The 19,875-nt window shown below is 35.8% G+C and overlaps 1 protein-coding gene across 3 annotated transcripts in view; it reads right to left on the reverse strand.

Annotated features, from left to right (window-relative positions):
- The window catches only part of LOC127455490 (neuronal PAS domain-containing protein 3-like), a 425,888-nt gene that overhangs the window by 64,937 nt on the left and 341,076 nt on the right, over positions 1–19,875 (reverse strand). For all 3 annotated transcript variants that reach the window (XM_051723438.1, XM_051723437.1, XM_051723439.1), the window contains one exon: positions 11,026–11,197. In XM_051723438.1, coding sequence (XP_051579398.1) covers positions 11,026–11,197 — 172 coding nt within the window. The remainder of the gene's footprint in view (positions 1–11,025; positions 11,198–19,875) is intronic.

A 19,875-nucleotide genomic window follows, 5' to 3' on the forward strand; every position in this document is an offset into this window, starting at 1 on the left:
CCGCAAAGCTGACCTTTTAATCAATCTCTCTCGCTACATCTATAACACTCTCTTCCACTCTGCGTGTTTGAAAAGTACAAGAAACACACATACAATTACTGATCTCGAAGTAATTATGATGATATATTGAATTTCCTGAAAATTGTCCTCCCTGATTTGTCCTGCATAGACCAAAACAAAATCAGTGATTTCAGATGTTTAACTTGATCACTCTAAAAGGTAAAAAAAGGCATAAAATACATGTCTTTTATATAAAAAAAATTTAACTTCGATAATGTGATGTATTTCAGAGTAAAAACTTCCATTTAGCAAGATATAATGAAAGGCTGGAGGCTTTATCTATCTGGAGTTTATTGTATTGTGAAATGTGAAGCTATGATAATATCATTGCTTAGTATTATTTTTCTCACCTAAGTAACCTTCATTAGGCAAAGAAAGTTATGAAATGTATTTGTTTTCTCATTTATTAAAGCTGTGTAACTTGTTCTGTGTTAACATACTTTCTCCTATCCTAGCTTTATATGCAGAAACAGCTATAAGTAAGCCATCCATAAGTCTTGAAAATGGTAAACACAGTGACCACATTACATGCACTTAAGAAAACGGTAATTCCAAGGTTTTTGCAGTAAGTGGTGTTCTGAAACGTTATGTAAACAAGAACGCTGATTTCCTTATGCTGTTTAAGGGATTAAGAGAAAGCGATTTAACACACCTAGGTTTCTCCCAAAGAACGCGGCTTATGTGGCCATGTAAACGCATAAGCAGCATTGTTACAGTTTTTTCTTTCATGTACGTGAACAGACCAGACAACAAACGTCATAGGATAGAGCCCAACAAAGTGGAAATAATTAAACATTTGGGAGTACAGTGGGAAAAGCACATACACTATAAACTATACCCATTTATACACACCAATGTAAAATATCGATCGTCCCTCACGCTCGAGTATATGCGCTCATACACTGGGGGAATCCCAGAGTTTTACATAAGAGGGAAACCCCCCCTTTGCAGCACAATTCTGCTGCAGATCATGATAGAAACTTAAAGAAAACAAACACAGCAAAACCTCTTGAATACCTGAAAATAAAGTGAAGCAACAGGGAATAAAATAGTGAAGTCTTCCTCAGATACCATGTTTGTTGTTTACACAAGCATCGTGGGGAAATTACATTGTTTGGAGAAAGCTGCTTACTGAACGAGCCGCATTTATATGGGAGTAAAGAGTCCACCACTTAAAAAGTGCATGTAAATGGGAACGCTACTTTCTTGCAGTGTGCCACTTTCTCACAATAAGAAGCTTTCTGGTGTCCATGTAAATATCGTCAGTGTCTCTGTGGTGATATAAAAATGACGCTTTGTTTTGAACAGCCTGTCCAGCCTGATGCAACAACACTGACTCAACCAACAGAGCGAGCTGGAGGTGGGACTATCTGTTTGTTCGATCAACAGCAGACGGGGGACGTATTTGGAAAGCTGTTGTTAAAACAATATTTATTTTTGCAATTCCGCTTTAAGAAAAAAAATAGCTCATTTATGATTTCAAGTCTTTAAACTTCAGTGGTCTGTCACATGGCATAGTAGATTATTGGGCTGTCTTTTGTAGTGTAGTGCACGAGCACGCACACACACCTATTTCCACTCTGAAAGGTGCAGTATTGAGGGTCTGAAAGTGAGATGAATTGAAGAAATGTCAGATGTTTTCAAACGTGACCCCATTGGCTGGGTCAGCCTGAATAAAATCAATATGTTTGTGCTGCAGACCTCACGAACTTCAGATTTCAATTAAAACTCCTCCAATACTTTTGGTCATGTGATCACTCTTGACCCCCATTGATATCCCATTTTCCCAAGTTAGTTTTGAGAAAAGCTCAAGCAGCATTTGAGCGCAGATGCCAGTTGATTTCATACTACGTTACGTAATACCAAACTTTCAGACATTTTTAAGTGTGGCTTAAGTGTCAGAATACTTTTAGGAACACTGTATTTTTTATGTAAATACCGTGGTACTTTATGTAAAGAGAATCAAAATAGAGTCAGTGTCTCATTAGTAGTTCGCACTTAAATACAAATAACAACAATTTGATCTAAAATAAGTGAGTATCTAAAACTGTGTTTGCCAATGAAAACATGCCTGTCTGATAAGTGTGTTAGGCTAATGTCAGCTGTTTGTGAGCGCTAATCCCATTATTTGTATTCTGAAAATGCTAACTGCTTGTGTGACCCCACCTTCACTTCTCAAGGACACCTTTCTATATGTGCCAAACAGATCCGATGAGCAGGACTCACCTGGGAGAATTCTGGCTATTGCAGAGCACAGAATCCCCAAATGGCATGGACAGAGTACAGCAACCATTGACTAAGGTCAATGACCTCAGCAAGATGCCACTGGTGTGTAAAGTGCCCAACGGCTGAAAGAAACCTAAAGGGATAGTTAAATAAAGGGATACAAATTCTGTCATCATTTTTTCATCCTCATGTTGTTCCAAACCCATATGACATTCTTTATTATGTGGATCACAAAAGGAGATGTTCGGAAGAATGTTAGCCTTATTCATCATAGTATACACATGGCTTGGTAACATTTTACAATATGTTTCTATTTGTTAACATTAGAAAATGCATTAGGTATCTAGAACAATGAACAATATTCCTTTTACAGCATTTATTAATCTTGGTTAATGTTAATTTATGAAAATACAATTGTACATTCTTAGTTTATGTTAGTTAGTTATGATAGTACATTGTTAGTAATGTTGCATTAACATATACCAATACATTTTTTAAATACATTTTTTTTTATAAATTAAAATATAAGATGAATAAGTACAGTAAAAGTATTGTTCATTATTAGATCATGTTAACTAATGTAGTTAAATAATGTTAACGAATACAACCGCATTGTAAAGTGGAACCCATGACTTATTAAACTAGAAATAATTTAAAGAAATATTTTGAATACCATAGAAGTACTTCGATGGTATCAGAGCTAATATCATGCTACTTTGATATGGTACTAATAATCTGATAGATTGTCTGTTTATGTTTTATGCTATTTACATGGTACTCCAAGGTACTTCACATAATACAATGGTACTGCCCAAAAACAAAAAACATGATTTTACCATGGTACAAGTCCAAAAAAACATGTTTGTACCATGATATTTCTCAGTACTTTTTGTTAGTTCTTAAAAACATTTTTGCAATGTTTATGATTTAGAATATATATATATATAAGTCTGCTAAAATATTTCGTTACGTTTACGCTTCTCATCCACACTAGAATGACTTTATCCCACACTGAAAACAGAAAGTTTCGAAAACGCTCTCTATTACTTTGGAAAACGATGGCGTTAAGACACTGAAAATGTAATTCTCAAATGAAAATGGATTAGTGTGAACGTGCCCTTAGTTTGTATGTAAATAAGATGCTTAAAAGTAAACACAATGCTTTCCAGATGATGCACGCTTTTGCAGACATCTTGGCAATGTAGGTTTGCTATCTGGGAAATAACTTGTGTAACTACCTTTCTACTATTAAAATGCTTGTAATACAACTGAGAGTGGATAATTAATGCTATTTGATGTCTTTTTGAGACTTGTGCAAACTGACCAGAGAGAGCCCACACGCTCAAATACAATCTTCTAACACATCTTCAAAGAATTTGGAATTTTCATACAGCAAATCCTTTCAAATGTTGAGGAATGATAATTCAAACTGTAACTGTGTTTTGGATGTTGCTCATATGTTGGTTCCACAGGCTGTATTTTTCACTATACAGTATACATATATCAAACAGATCACATGATCTCAATGCAGTCTGTTCCTGTAAACTGACAGCTCATTTTGGAACATAACCTATATCTGCCAGCATTTCTGTGTGCATATATGCATGTGTGTTCATGTACAATAGAGTGTGTTCGCAACAAAGACACAAATATGTCTGTGCATACTGTATGTGTGTGTGTGTGTGTGTTTCTGTGTGCTGGGCTGGGCTGGGGGTATTACTCTGGTCTGACAGGGGTAGATTCAGAGGCTTGTGGTAAAGAGCTCTATTTGCATTTGAAATGTCACCCACAGCAGCAGACACCTGTTAAAGGCTAGAGGAGAATCCACACAAATCAAAGGTCTGACCCTGCGGGAGAGTCCACATCACCCTGCCCACAGGCGACTGATACTCTGCTCGCCCCGGGACGCCTGTGCAGCACTATGCTGAGGCAATGCTCTTCAAACCGTGTTCTCAGTTAATCATCCTCACATGCAGTACTGCAAAAGGTTAATTCTGCTTAAGTATCTTATATTTTATATCATTGTTTTAATGCCACATCTTGTGTTTCATGCATGTATGTATGTTGGCATTCACTTGATGTTTGTACATAACAGAATAATGGGGATAAACATTTTTTTTTAATGACAACACAGAAATATTCCTAAATTTGTAATAATAAAACAGGCAATTTCAACTGTATCTAAAATAAAGTAATATGCCACAAGAGGTCAAGTTTTACAGTGATTTTACCATGGGTAAGGAGGATAAAGTCACAATTCAAAGTGGAAAACACTAGTGCAATCTGATACAAGAAAACAATATTTAATTACTTACATTTATTATTATTATTATTATTATTACTATTATTAATAATTCTATAATAATAATTAATATATTATTATTAATTATGATAATGTTTTATTTATTTATTAAAATTCATATTTTTTAATGAAATAAAAAATAGAAAAATATTTAAATAGTTTTAAATATAAAAATATTTTTATATATGTTGTTTGGCATCTACAGCTGAAGTCAGAAGTTTACATATACCATAGCCAAATACATTTAAACTCAGTTTTTCACAATTCCTGACATTTTATAGTAGAAAACATTCCCTATCTTAGGTCAGTTAGGATCACTACTTTATTTTAAGAATGTGAAATGTCAGAATAATAGTAGAGAGATTTATTTCAGCTTTTATTTCTTTCATCACATTCCCAGTGGGTCAGAAGTTTACATACACTTTGTTAGTATTTGGTAGCATTGCCTTTAAATTGTTTGTACTTGGGTCAAACGTTTTGGGTAGCCTTCCACAAGCTTCTCACAATAAGTTGCTGGAATTTTGGCCCATTCCTCCTGACAGAACTAGTGTAACTGAGTCAGGTTTGTAGGCCTACTTGCTCGCACATGCTTTTTCAGTTCTGCCCACAAATTTTCTATTGGATTGAGGTCAGGGCTTTGTGATGGCAACTCCAATACCTTGACTTTGTTGTCCTGAAGCCATTTTGCCACAACTTTGGAGGTATGCTTGTGATTATTGTCCATTTGGAAGACCCATTTGCAACCGAGCTTTAACTTCTTGGCTGATGTCTTGAGATGTTGCTTCAATATATCCACATAATTTTCCTTCCTCATGATGCCATCTATTTTGTGTAGTGCACCAGTCCCTCCTGCAGCGAAGCACCCCCACAACATGATGCTGCCACCCCCATGCTTCACGGTTGGGATGGTGTTCTTCAGCTTGCAAGCCTCCCCCTTTTTCCTCCAAACATAACAATGGTCATTATGGCCAAACAGTTCAATTTTGTCTCATCAGACCAGAGGACATTTCTCCAAAAAGTAAGATCTTTGTCCCCATGTGCACTTGCAAACTGTAGTCTGAAGTTTTTATGGCAGTTTTGGAGCAATGGTTTCTTCCTTGCTGAGCAGCCTTTCAGGTTATGTCGATATAGGACTCATTTTACTGTGGATATAGATACTTGTCTACCAGCATCTTCACAAGGCCTTTTACTGTTGTTCTGGGATTGTTTTGCACTTTTCTCACCAAACTACGTTCATCTCTAGGAGACAGAATGTATCTCTTTCCTGAGTGGTATGATGGCTGCGTGGTCCCATGGGGTTTATACTTGCGTACTATTGTTTGTACAGATGAATGTGGTACCTTCAGGCATTTGGAAATTGCTCCCAAGGATGATCCAGACTTTTGGAGGTCCACAGTTTTTTTTCTGAGGTCTTGGCTGATTTCATTTGATTTTCCCAAGATGTCAAGCAAAGAGGCACCGAGTTTGAAGGCAGGCCTTAAAATACATCCACAAGTACACCTCCAATTGACTCCAATTAGCCTATCAAAAGCTAATTGGCTAATTGCCTAAAGGCTTGACATAATTTTCTGAAATTTTCCAAGCTGCTTAAATGCACAGTTAACTTAGTGTAGGTAAAGATCTGACCCACTGGAATTGTGAAATAGTCAATTAAAAGTGAAACAATCTGTCTGTAAACAATTGTTGGAAAAAATACTTGTGTCATGCACAAAGTAGATGTCCTAAATGACTTAACTGTAGTTTGCTAATATGAAATCTGTAGAATGGTTCAAAAATGAGTTTTAACGATAGATCTATCACTCTCTCTCTCTCTCTCTCTCTCTCTCTCTCTATCTATATATCATTTTCCAAAAGAATACAACGTAAAAAAAAAAAAAAAAAAAAAAAAAGTAACAATACTTTTCTGCTAGGTTAGCCATCGTAGAATGGCATGCAGCACTAAGTGTTCTTATTTAATGGCATGACCAGTGTAAACATTTTAACTAAGAACCGTACGGCAGATGACGTGCATTTGTATGGCGTCTCTATGCTGAATTCTATTGGACAGATGTCACAGAGGCACATTTCTTTTTCCAAATTCATATTATTACAAATTAAGCTTGAATCATTTTCTTTTATTTATGCACAAACAGGGGGCCGCTTTCATGTTCATCAAAAGCCTCTTGTTGACAAACAGCAGGATTACGATCTTCAAGTAAAAATACAGCCTTGTTTATTGCCAGCGTGTCATGCCCTTGAGAGAGAGAGAGAGAGAGATGGAAACATTGATGGAGGGAAAGAACGCTCTCCTCTCTGCACCCGCAGATATTTAAAATAGGTTGTTGATAACACAATTTACTTTGCAGGTTGAGCGGATGAAAAAAGTGACATCACAGTCAAAAAGAGGAGGGGGGAAAGAAAAAAAAAACATGTACACGCAGGACGCACACACATATGAGGTAGGTGACAGAAGGTGAACGAAATGCTTGACTCTCCTTTAAACACTGCTCAGCCTGGCTTGCATTCAAAGAGAGAGAGAGAGAGAGAGAGAGAGAGAGAGAGAGAGAGAGAGAGAGAGAGAGAGAGAGAGAGAGAGAGAGGTCTTTGTGGATGTAAGCAGAGTTTAATTTGTGCCACAACAAGCGAAATACAGAACATGGCACCTCTGGAATTGGATCCATTACTTATTGGATCCCCATCTCATATGCCTGTACGTATATTTCATGAAACATCAAGTATAATAACAATGTCTACATATTGCAGTATTGCCATAAAAACATAACAAAACATACTCTACATAAGTATGTGAACACTATGTTGTTGTGTTCTGAAGTGTATCACACTGCAATTCAAAACTTAAAAGTACTCATTGCATTCTCAACGTTGCCACAAGGGGAGCTATAACGGGTATAAAAGTGTGTTTACGTGCACATTCTTACACCGATTATGCTCAATAAACCGACAATGTGAGTGGTCATGTAAATAAACGGCTTTCCTTTATTGAGGTATGGTCATAAACGGTTTAAGCATAAACCAACTGACACAGCAGATTTTTGCCCATTACCTCGATTTTGCGTTGAATGTAAACATCTTTACTGGTGTTCTTACCGGCTTATCCAATGTGCGCAAGTGTTGTGTGCATGTCTGTTAACATTGTGACGTAAAAAGCAAAGAAAAACCTGATGTCAAATCTCATGTAAATGAAGTTTTCTTGCGTTGTCAAATTTTTTTTAATATGCTGATTTTGGTTGTTATCAGCGTATTGGTGTGCATGTAAACACTCTATCTTGTTATATCAGTTTAATCATTCAGGTCGAGTACTGTTGTGGTGGAGCAACAGTTTGAAAAGAATTATGCTCAGAAAGTTTGCCAATATCTCAAATATTAATATATATTTATATTTATACATAATTTATTACGTGAAATTGACCTTTTCATATATAAAATGTATATTTTTACCTGTATGCTGATTTTGACGTCATAAGTTAAAATAATAAAATCGCTCTTTTTCCCTTTCAACCATAATCAACACTGTCCACACTACCAAAACTGAACTTGTCTGTCGATTTTAAAAAGAGCAATCTAGTGTTAGTACTTCATGTTGCACCAAAGTTCGCACGTGGAGTGTTGATTAAATGTTAAACATTCTTTTTCATTTAAGCTAGATAGATCCTGCTGGATCCATCACCAGTCTACACTACCGGTCAAATGTTTTGAAACACTTGCCTGAAATGTGTCTCATGATCTTAAAAATCCTTTGATCTGAAGGCGTATGCTTAAATGTTTGAAATTAATTTTGTAGACAAAAATATAATTGTGCCACCATATTAATTTATTTCATTCTAAAACTTAAATGTAATTAAAAAAAAAAAAAAGTTTTTGAAATTGATGACTTGGACCAAATAATAAAGAAAAGCAGCCAATAAGTGCCCAGCATATAGATGGGAACTCCTTCAATACTGTTTAAAAAGCATCCCAGGGTGATACCTCAAGAAGTTGGTTGAGAAAATGTCAAGAGTACATGTCTGCAAATTCTAGACAAAGGGTGACTACTTTGAAGATGCTAAAATATAACACAGTTTTGATTTATTTTGGATTTTGTTTAGTCACAACATAATTCCCATAGTTCCATTTATGTTATTCCATAGTTTAGATGACTTTACTATTATTCTAAAATGTGAAGAAAAAAATTATAATAAAGAATGAGTAAGTGTTTCAAAACTTTTGACCGGTAGTGTATATTCCGGGACTTCATAATTTACAAGTTAAGCACTGGTGTTATGAGACACAATTTGTTGCCCTTTGAGGAATTGTAAAGCACATCTATTATGAGTCTGTGTGTACACAAATAAATCTCAGCGTCAGAAGCCCACCACACCCCCAGCTATTAAAGGCCCTTGTCTCACACCCAACAAGAAATTAACTCTCATACCACCTTCAAACACACACACACACACACACACACACACACACACATGCACATACACGCACACACGCACGCACACATTGAGTCCGCCAGTGTGAAATTTCTGCTGGCTAGAAAAAAAAGAAAAAAAGAAAAAAAAAATCGACGAAAAGGACAAAACCACAAATGTGGAACTTCAATTAATTTAAAGCTCCAATCAGCAAAGAATAAATCCTTGGTAGATCTAATTACCGAAGCTCTCGGAAGACCCCGGCCGACCAGCCAATCTCCCTCATGTTTGAACAGCTTGATGAACTCAGGGACTGATGGATATCAAGTCATTTTGTTTAATTTATAAATGGATTTTCCCCTAATACTTAAATTATCATCAGTACAACACAATGAAAATGGGAACATTTGGAAGGCAAAGTCTATAAGAGCCCTGAAAAGAATTCCAATGAGGAATGTCACCTCTTTTCATCTCTGCAATACAATTTGTCTAATTAAATTCAGGAGCAGGGTGAGCCCGTGTTACAGTGCTGCCACCAAACGGGGGCCCTCTGGAGAGTTCGGGACCGAGCGAAAGACACTCATCAGCCATATCATGTCAAACGCACATGGAGACACACGCACAAACACTTCTTATGCTTTAAAGTGCACTTATAGTCTTGATGTGTCATACAGACCAGTTCGTGCAACATTACATAGATCACTGACTTCTGAAAACAGTATGGCTAAGGGTATAAATAAACCTAGCAATTAAAAAAAACTAGTACTTCAAAGAACACACAACATAAACAATATAGTTTGAATTTGGAGTTCAAGATCATAAGATGAAAAAAAAAGCATGAAGCACAACTCAGTCAATCTGAAAGGCAATAACAGATTAATCTGCCTATTACAAATTTCAATGCTCAGTTTCTGCCATGTGTGATCTGTGCAAATGACAATATAATGGGTATAATTTAAAGTTAGCCTTTTTTGCAAAATAAACCCAGAGTGACTAGGACCCCAACGCAAAGCGGAAATGTTCACCATGGAATGATACGAGACATAAAATTAGCACAAGTCATGTTTCCATCCAAGTTACAAGTTTGATTTATGACAAATATCCCAAAACCAATTTGCGGATAAAGTAGTGTTTCCATTCCATGTGTTTAACATAACAAAATTACCACTTCTGGGGGAATTGGTGCAAAATATAAGTTGAAGCCATTGTGGGTCTTTAATTAAATGTAATAAATTACTTTCAGTTTAGAGCGCACAGACAAAACGCTTCAGATGTCTTAGGTCTGGGAGAGAAAGCATGTCATGCAGTTCTGGGAGGTAATAGTAGACATAGACAATCATTTTGATGACAGGCTTTGGCTCCGGCCTTTCAGAATAACCAGAGCAACGTTTCAGATGCTATGTGATGATATTGATGATATTCTCTGAGCTAATTATGTATTCACATGGTTTGTTGAGAAAAGTCACATGACTTTTCTGATGTGCATTAATATTCCTATATAAATTATATAGGCATATATTTGGTAAATTTGTTTCCTGCGTAGTTTAGGCACTTCTTATCGAATAAAAAATTGATCCACCTCAAGTGAGCATACAAGTTTTAATGTGCATTTTAGAGATTTTATTGGTGGTTCTATCCAGCAGTTTTTATGCGATTTCCCCAAAATCACATAAAAATACATAAATGAAAACCTAGCTAGGGACATGCAGTAAATCAGTTGCCTGTGACAATATTTGATCACTGAATACTGCAATTGACTGCTAAGAATACATTCTAGATATATTCCAGAGAGCTGAGTAATAACTATATATAATATAATGTAAAAGTGTAAATCTGACACATTTAAGCCCAAAACGCCACTGAAGGAAAACCAATCTATGGAGCAAAACTAAAGTACAAATCAACTGAAACATCGTAAACCTGAATTTGCATGCATTTAATACTCAATACCAGTTCTATAATGCCAGCTCTAATCTCTAAACCCTCTTGTCATTAACCTGACATATATGGCCATGCATAGGGCCCATTGTCACATGGTCTTACCTGGCTCAGGTGTCTCAGAGTGAGAGGAAGAGGAAGCAGAGCTGGCCCCGTCCTCGGCGCCCTGAGACAGCAGTCCTCTCCCCGGCGGAAGCTTCATGCCCAGCTGCTCGGCCATCTCCACGTGATCGCCCGGATGAACATAGTCAAACACACTGCTGCCCGTCAGTTCTACCTGCAACACCAGAAACAACAATGGAATTGCGATTAATAACGCTGGTTCAAATAAATGTGAATGGGATAGCTAAATTTGAGTATACATTCCTGCATATGGCAGATAGGTGTGATCACACTACACATTGCATTTCATTAACTTAACCTACAATGCATCCAAACGCTGGAGACCGGAATCACAAGTTCATGTGAAGAAATGTCAAAACCAAGTTTCCAACTCTCTATAGTTCATTAATATACCACATTATGAATGTTACTGTTCATATTTTAAAACATAGCTTCAAAAATCAGCATCACTTTATAACACCTTTCATTAATAACATTAACACACATTATTACACAATAAGAGATCATTTTTTTTTCCATATACATTCATATGATTAAAAATGTCATACATATGTTCATACATTTTCATATATGAATGTTCAAGACCAATTTAATTGTTAAGCATTATATAAATAAGGGATAATGAACGGTCAGACAGTCATTATCACAAAATAAAACCCCGGCAGATTTTATTTTAAGTTATTTTATTATGCGAGAAGAAAGACGGTGGAATGGGGTTGCTAACTTTCACATAATTTGGCCAAAATTAAGACATTTACATTTATGCATTTGGCAGACGCTTTTATCCAAAGTGATTTACAGTGTACTTATTACAGGGACAATCCCCCTGGAGCAACCTGGGGTTAAGTGTCTTGCTCAAGGACACAATGGTGGTGGCTGTGGGGATTGAACCGGCAGCCTTCTGATTACCAGTTATGTGCTTTAGTCCACCACACCTACACCACCACACTAAGACATCCTATACAGATCGCTAATTGTCCTGTATTTTAGCAGTGAAATGCTTTATTATGCGAGAAGAAAGACTGCAGAGTAGGGTTGCCAACTGTCCCATATTTTGGCTGAAATGAAGACATCCTGCACAGGGCATCTATTGTCCAAGTGGTGAAACTCTGTTTACATATTCAAAATCCTTAAGGGTCCCGTATTCGCATAGTGAAAAGTTGGCAACCCTACCGTGGAGTAATACGACACACATAAAACCAGCACAGCTAAAAAGGAAATTGTTTGACTGCAACAACAAAATTATATAAAAATATATATATATATATATATATTTTTTTTTTTTTTGACTGCAGAATGCTGCAATAGAGCAATCAGAGTCAAGTATTCAACAGAGCTGTATAATAATGTTAGATTATAACTAATTCACGAGAGTTACAGTAAAGTACCCATCATAGCGTGTTTTATGTCCTTTTTCTGTAGCACGGTTAAAAGCACTTGTGCTCTTTTTATTTTTAATTCTCTCCTCCCATAAGAGGTTTCCCCTGCCTCTTTCTACCTCGCCGAGACAAAACTTTATGCTCTTTAGGGGTGAGAGCTCATCCTAATAATGAAATAATTAGCGTGCGCTTGTCTAACCTTTAAACACTCTAATTTACTAAGCGGGTGAACAAACGGATTTACTGTTGCTAACTGGGGATGACAAGAGAGAAACAGGCAGTTAAAGCATCTCTGGCTCTGCTGCGCTTCTTAACTATTCTATTGTTGCTTCAATAACGCCTGCCCTGCACTGTTCTGTGATCAGATCCACGTCTGCAGGGACCCACGGATTACATGAGAATAATCCTTTTAATGTCCTATCTCTCAAAGCTATTTAGTCCTTCACAAATTATTATTCCAAGCAGTAATGATAAATTTGAAAGGGGACGATGAAGTGTGCTTTTTTATTATTTGGGCACAATGTATTCTGTTGTTCGAGGGTCTGAAGATGACGTTTAAAAAACTAAATGGCAATGCAAGAATTATTCTTTTACAGTGAAGATCTTTTACACACCTCACTCTTGGAAGCACATAAATCTTTTAGTTCTCTTCAATCTTCTGTTTGACTTCAAATAAAAAGATATTACTTTTTTAATACATGTTGCTTGTCTTATTTTGAACGATTCAGCTGTACGGTATTCTAAAGAAACATAATGTTTGTATTTGTAATCTTTCAAGTGCAAAAGAACACAGCTTCCAGCTTGGAAACTCAACAGGTTTTATCATGTAATGTTGAAACTTTGACTTTTTTATGCCTTTTTTTTTTTTTTTTTAAACGTGAATGTTTATCATTAACTGTGTACATCTACCTGTTTGGCACCATATTCAAGAGACATCATACACACATATCAGCGAAGTCAGATTTGAAAATTTTCCATGTTGGAAGTCTGACTTCAAGTGGCGTTCTATTGCACGAGAAAAATTACAAACAGAAACATTTATTTTCTTTAGAATAACGTGCACCGATGAATTATTCACAATAAATCCATCAACATATATTCAAAAACTAAATAGGATGAATTTTTTAATCAATATGGCCTTTAAAGCCAAACAGAAAATGGAAGAATGTCAGAAAATGGAAGATTCAGATTGTAAGAATTTACCGTATTACATGTGTGCACCACTGTAGTTTAAATAGAGCGATTTAATTTTACTGTAAAACATTCAGAAAAAATCCATGATAACATAATCCAAAACAACTTGGTTGGGACCACCTACTGTCTGTCTATCTCCCTTTGTCTCTTTTTTACTGTTTGCCCTCTCACACACAAGAAACCCAACAGCAGATCTACTATTTTTTTTTTTGGTCCCTGTGCATCAAAAAGCTGCAGGCACAATACAAGTAAGACTTTCTGGATCTTTCTATGGAAGACTGACATTCTGCCTGTATCCAGTAGACCAAAGAAATGAGGATTCTTTTTTGAAAGAGGAGGGGTTGAGTGCAGTCCAATCCCAACAAAAGGCAGAAACAAGCAATTCACTAAAACAAAAAAGACATTCATCTGTGTATAACCTTTAGAGGACAAAAACTCTATGGATTAAGAAAACTAAATGGCTAAGTCATAATGAAATGGCATTGGCAACCCATTTTATTTCCGTCATATGACATATTTGTAAGTGAAACAGAATATAAAAAAATAAATAATAATAAAATAAAAATTTGACTTGATTTTATCCATCAGGAACTGATTGGATTGTAAAAAGTGGGTAGTCCATACCACAATGGAGCTAGACCTGAACACGAGTTTCCAGTATCTCGGCTTATCCCAGTGGAAACGCTTCTTTTTCAACTTTCATCGAACCATGGAAAGTAATTTCTTTGGGCACTGCTTTATCCACTGGCCGTTTTAACGGATTTGTACTATGCCAAATGTATTTTATTTTTTTTCCCGAACCTGTACCGCTGTGCGCTGGATACACAACCTGGGAAGTTCTGCGAAACTCCGCCTTTGACATTGAACACGCCTCAATCCCCAGTTGGCCTTTTCTGGCCCAAGGGTAATCAGCGGGCCAAAGGCCATTAGCTGTTGGCCCCCGAGAAAGCCCCGAGGAAGAACGATGAAGCCCTGGAAGTGACTGTGGGATCGCAACTGGCCCTGGCTCGCACTAGCACGCCCTCATTTGGCCCGATAGTGGAATTGCGGCTATTGGTGGCTCAAATGACACAGAATGGAACTGAATTAGATCTCGTTACTCATGCCTGCATGCTTTGAAGAGAGAGCACACCTTTAGTCACTGTTGTATTTGCATGTGTAAGTAGTTCTTATGTTCAATTATTATGTTTTATTTGTTTGGAAAGGGTTTTGGACACTTGGAGATGCTTTTGGACACTAGAATAAATTATTTTTGTAATGCTCTAACTTTTGATATCTTTGTTGTATCAACACAAAACTTTAATTTGTTACAGGTAACATGATTGGAAACAAAACAAAAGCAGTTTTTCAGAGCTACCTTATTTACACCCTGAGACATATAATGTCAAATAAAAAAAAATAAGAAAAGAAAGTTTTTTGTGTCTGTTTTTTTTTGTGATTTTTCAGATTTTTCTTAGGCTGAATGTCTCAGAATTCATCATAATCTATATCATTAAAAAAATGAATTTTTTTCTTTATAATGATACCAAACACTTGACCCTCCTTGTTTTTTTAAAAAAAAATTTTTTTTAAAGTTATGTCTTTAATATTGGCCACTGAAGCAGGAAATCTTTAAAAACACCCTCAGAGCTTAAAGAGTTAATGGCTGGAATACTGAAACAGTAGCCTAAAACAATGCCTAAATTGCTATTAAGCTATTGGTTAGCATTACGTCCTGCCTAAATGACGTCAGCTGAAAAGGAAAGTCGTTTTAGAGGTGGTGCAAGTTATTAGATTTAAATGAACGACTTGGAATAACATGCACTGATGTATTGTGCACAATAAGACCAGGAAAATAAATAGGTTCAATTTTGATTTCATTTTGACTTTAAGTTTAAATGAAGAGATGACAGTCTCCATGTGATCGTGGAGTGAATACATTACAATAAGTGCTTTTTAAAAAAAAATATTTCAGTAGCAGATGAAATGCAAAGCAGTCTCTCTTTCACAAGCTCCTCACAGACAAACCTTTTGTGTCCATTATAATTCATGAACACGGACCCCGTTGACTATTTTAACAGTATTAGAATGAGCCCACTTTTCAGCACAAGTGGCTGCACAAAGCACTCGTCTTGCTTTAATCTCTGTGATACGACGATGGGCGAACAATGCTCACAGAAAATAATATCAGCTCTAATATTCATTGTGTGGTGGGCCAGTGTGGTAAAGTGTTGTCTGTAACAAGAGAGAGGCAGATTATGCTCTGTGATTGCGGAAAGGACACTTGGATTACGGAAGGAGGTTTTGCATTGTAAATGAGGCCTGGCTCACTGGAGAGGGGCCACGGATGGAACCCACCAGCAACATGCTTATTTTGTAGATGGTCACTCAATAAGAGTCCCCCCACTCTCCTCTGGCTTATTAAGACTGACTGGCATGCATTAATGAAATTACCTGATTCTCCAAACATGAAGAGAGAGAGAAAACAAAGAAGGAAAAAAAAATTATGTTATGTTTGAGGTTAAAGAAGAAAGCCTTTAATTAGTGAGGTTTCAGAAATGTCACCTTATCAAAGCTATAATCGCCAGCTGTCAAATTTCAAAATATGATGGGCAGCTTACTTCCTGTTTTCTGTGCTTCAATTCCCCTTTTCTCTCTCTATTACATAGGCGGAGGTAGCAGTGGGGCCACAGGGGCATTGGCCCCAGCTTAAATCTGATTGGCCCCTTCAGAGCCCCTGTCCTGGAAAATTATTAGCTATGGAAAGTCAAACAATCCAAAAATGGTTTAGACCTGCGCAAACAAATGAAATTCTCTATTTCAAAGCCCTAGAGCGCCCGCCTACTTTTTCAGCCATCTTGGTTCCGGAAGTGTTTTCCTCTTTTTCTATAGTGATTTCAAATCTTCATAAAAACGTTTTCAGGCATGAACCAAACCAACCAGCTCCGTAGTAAATCACAACATTAAAAACTTTGATTTGGAGCAAAAAAACAAAAAACAAAAAACAAACAAACAAAAAAAAAAAATGTGAAAATTGAAAATCGGACAAAATCACAAAGGTAAAATATTGTGTACTTAACGTCTTTCATGAAGGAATGAACTACAATCCTGTAATGATGGAATCTAATTAAAAACAATGGACATATATAAAACTATTGATTTGAAGTTCTTGGTTATAAGAATAGAAAGAATATATTTAAAAATGATTTTATAAATATATAGGTATAAGTATATCATATATTAATTTACAAATACTTAAGTAGTTTGAGAGTATAGTGAGATCGATTCAATTGTGTCATTCACAGTGTGTTATTGGGATTTTTACTTTCGGTACCAAACTGTTGTCAGAATTGACTATTGGAAATGTTAAAAGTTGTTTTGTGAACATAAAACCGGCAGTTAAAACATATAAACACAGAGTATATCTTTTTCAAATCCAGAGAAAATGTAAAAATCCAATTAACTGTGTTAAACAGAAAAGAAAGTTTGCTTAAAAAAATTAATGCTTGAAAAGAAAGTAACAAGTATGAGGTCTTGATTTTAAAACTTCATTTCAATCATATTGAAATGTGATATTAAAGGAATGTTCCAGGTTCAACACAAGTTAATCTCAATCAACAGCATTTGTGGCATAATGTTATTTATCAAAAAATAAAAGTAAAAAAAAAAAATATATAATAAAAATCAACTCGTTCCTTGTTTATTTAAAAAAAAGTGAAAATGGTGGTTACAATAAGCCGTTTACAATGGAAGTGAAAGAGGCCAATCTATAAACGCTAAAATATACACTGTTTCAAAAAAGAAAAAAAAGTCACAAGACGTAAACATTATACAATATGTGTTCACATGACTTTAGTGGGATAAAATTGCTTACTAACTGTACTGGTGTAAAGTTATATCCAATTTTACAATGTGGTTGCCATGATTATGTAAGTGGTTTTAGTGCATTGAAATAACTTCAATAAAATCATGATAACATGTATAATGTTTGTCTTGTGGTGGATATACTTTTCAAACAGTGTGTATTTTAATGGTTATTGACTGGCCCCATTCACTTCCATTGTAAGTGCCTTACAGTAACTACTATCTTTTTATATGAGTCAATTATGCTACAAATGCTGTCGACTGAGCTCAACTTGTTTTGAACCAGGAACATTCTCTTAATTCTGCCTCTCTCTGCAGATTTTAGCACATTTTGGAAAATTGTTGCTTCTCTGCTGTATAATATATGATATGCTCTAAAAATTCTGACCCCTCCCCTTCACTGCCATCTCCGCCTAAATGGAAGCTTTACCTCCTGAAGCTCAAGAATGGTGTCAAGTGTCACTGAACCCCTCCAAATGGCAACAGAAAGCTGCCAGCACTCATCTCTATCATTATGACACAATTACTCGCTGGCATCAAACACGTGCCACCACGGCTCACACCTCACGCTGCCAGTTAACCTGTTTGAAGTCCATGAGTGTTTGACCTCGTCCATACATGCAAATCCACAATCATGACTCACTTTCCAAAAAACTCCTGCTGCAAATGTTTATTTGAGATTGGTTAAAACAACCCCTAACTTTTGAGCTTGGCCAATTTATGCTAAATTCTTTTTATTTTAAAGTACACTGTCTATTAAAAGACCCTATGAAAGTTTTTGGCTTTTAGTCCATGTCTGTTAGCTTTGAGGCCAATTACTGTATATGGTACTGTAACTGTACCCCTAAAATTTGACAAAACAAACCTATGGCTGATATATGTATTTAAAATGTAGTCTTTTTCTTCTGGGGAAATGGACCAAAAATATCAATGACTCATCTTACACTCGGTGGCGTATGCACATTCGTGTTCAATGGAATGCTCTCTAGAATGAGAATTTCCCTCCCTTTAATACCACATGCCTCTGACTGACACAAAGCAAAAAACAAAAAACAAACAAAAAAAATCATTATTTTCCACCAAACTTCCTGTTTCAATAGGAAATACTTTAACACAGGAACGAAAACTGTGCTTGTCAATCAATTTCTTGGGAACTTTAGCCACAATTTTACTATTTTTCATTGTACTACATGCAGTGCCACCCTTAAAAATCTAAACATGGAAAATACATCAACAAGAATTCCTGAGAGACGGAAAACACATTTGAGGCGAAGGAAAAATCCCTTCCACTTCCTGAAAATGTCAGTGACTTTAAAAAAGGTATTAATCAAATAAAGTGATGTTGGCTGGAGGGTTCAGAATCAATTAGCGCATTTAACATAAATGTGCTAAATGGAACATTATACATTTGATAGCATGTAATTACTCTTTTACTAAATGATTCATGTTTTATTGCCATCAACTGATAACGCTTGTGAATCATGGAGTTATTCAGCGAGAGCTCGTCTGGACTCTGAGATAGAGTGTGTGGGGTTCAGATCATTGGTCCTTCTGTTTTTGTTCCAGCTGGGAACCAACAGTCATGATTAAATTATGCAAACCCTGCTGCACAGACAGCCCAGAGCTAGAACCAATAAATAAATAAATAAATAATAAATAAAACAAATTCTGCTAGGTTGTTCTACAAAGCTAAAGCTGAAAAGAACTACTAGATAACTTTTGTTTAAAATATTACCAGTGATCTTTGAAGTAAGTAGCGTAAAATGTAATAAAATAAAATAAAATAAAACTGTAGTTCAATTGCCAGAGCATGGCGCTAGCAATGCCATAAATAATAATTGGTAATACTTTACAATAATGTTCTGTTTGTTAACATAAGCTATAATGCATACAAAAACCATTATGAACTAACAGAGAACAATGAATTTTTAACAGCATTTATTATTCTTAGTAAATTTTATTTCATTGTTAGTTCAAAATTCATTAACTAATGCTATTGTGTACAACTTTAAATGCAAAAATATGTTAGCATATGTAGAAATTAATATTTAACAAGTTTAATAAATGCTGTAAAAAGTATTAATTAGTTTTAGTTCATGTTAACTATTGTGTTAACTGATGTTAACAAATCCAAACATATGTGTGAAAATAAAATAAAATGTTAAGTAGTTAAATTGATAGAGCACAGCACTAGCAACACCAAGGTTGTGGTGTAGATTCCCAGGAAATAATATAAAATGTAAGTCTCTTTGGATAAAAGCGTCTACCAAATGCATAAATATATATAATCTTGTGTGACCCTGCTTACACATGTGTGGACGTTGTATTTTGGCTTCGCTATACATAACGCATAATTTAAACTCATTTAAACTGACTAATCTCAGTTCAGGTGACTCTCTGCTGTCAGTAAAGGGTA

Source organism: Myxocyprinus asiaticus, chromosome 17 (assembly GCF_019703515.2).
Source record: "Myxocyprinus asiaticus isolate MX2 ecotype Aquarium Trade chromosome 17, UBuf_Myxa_2, whole genome shotgun sequence".
NCBI lineage: Eukaryota > Metazoa > Chordata > Actinopteri > Cypriniformes > Catostomidae > Myxocyprinus > Myxocyprinus asiaticus.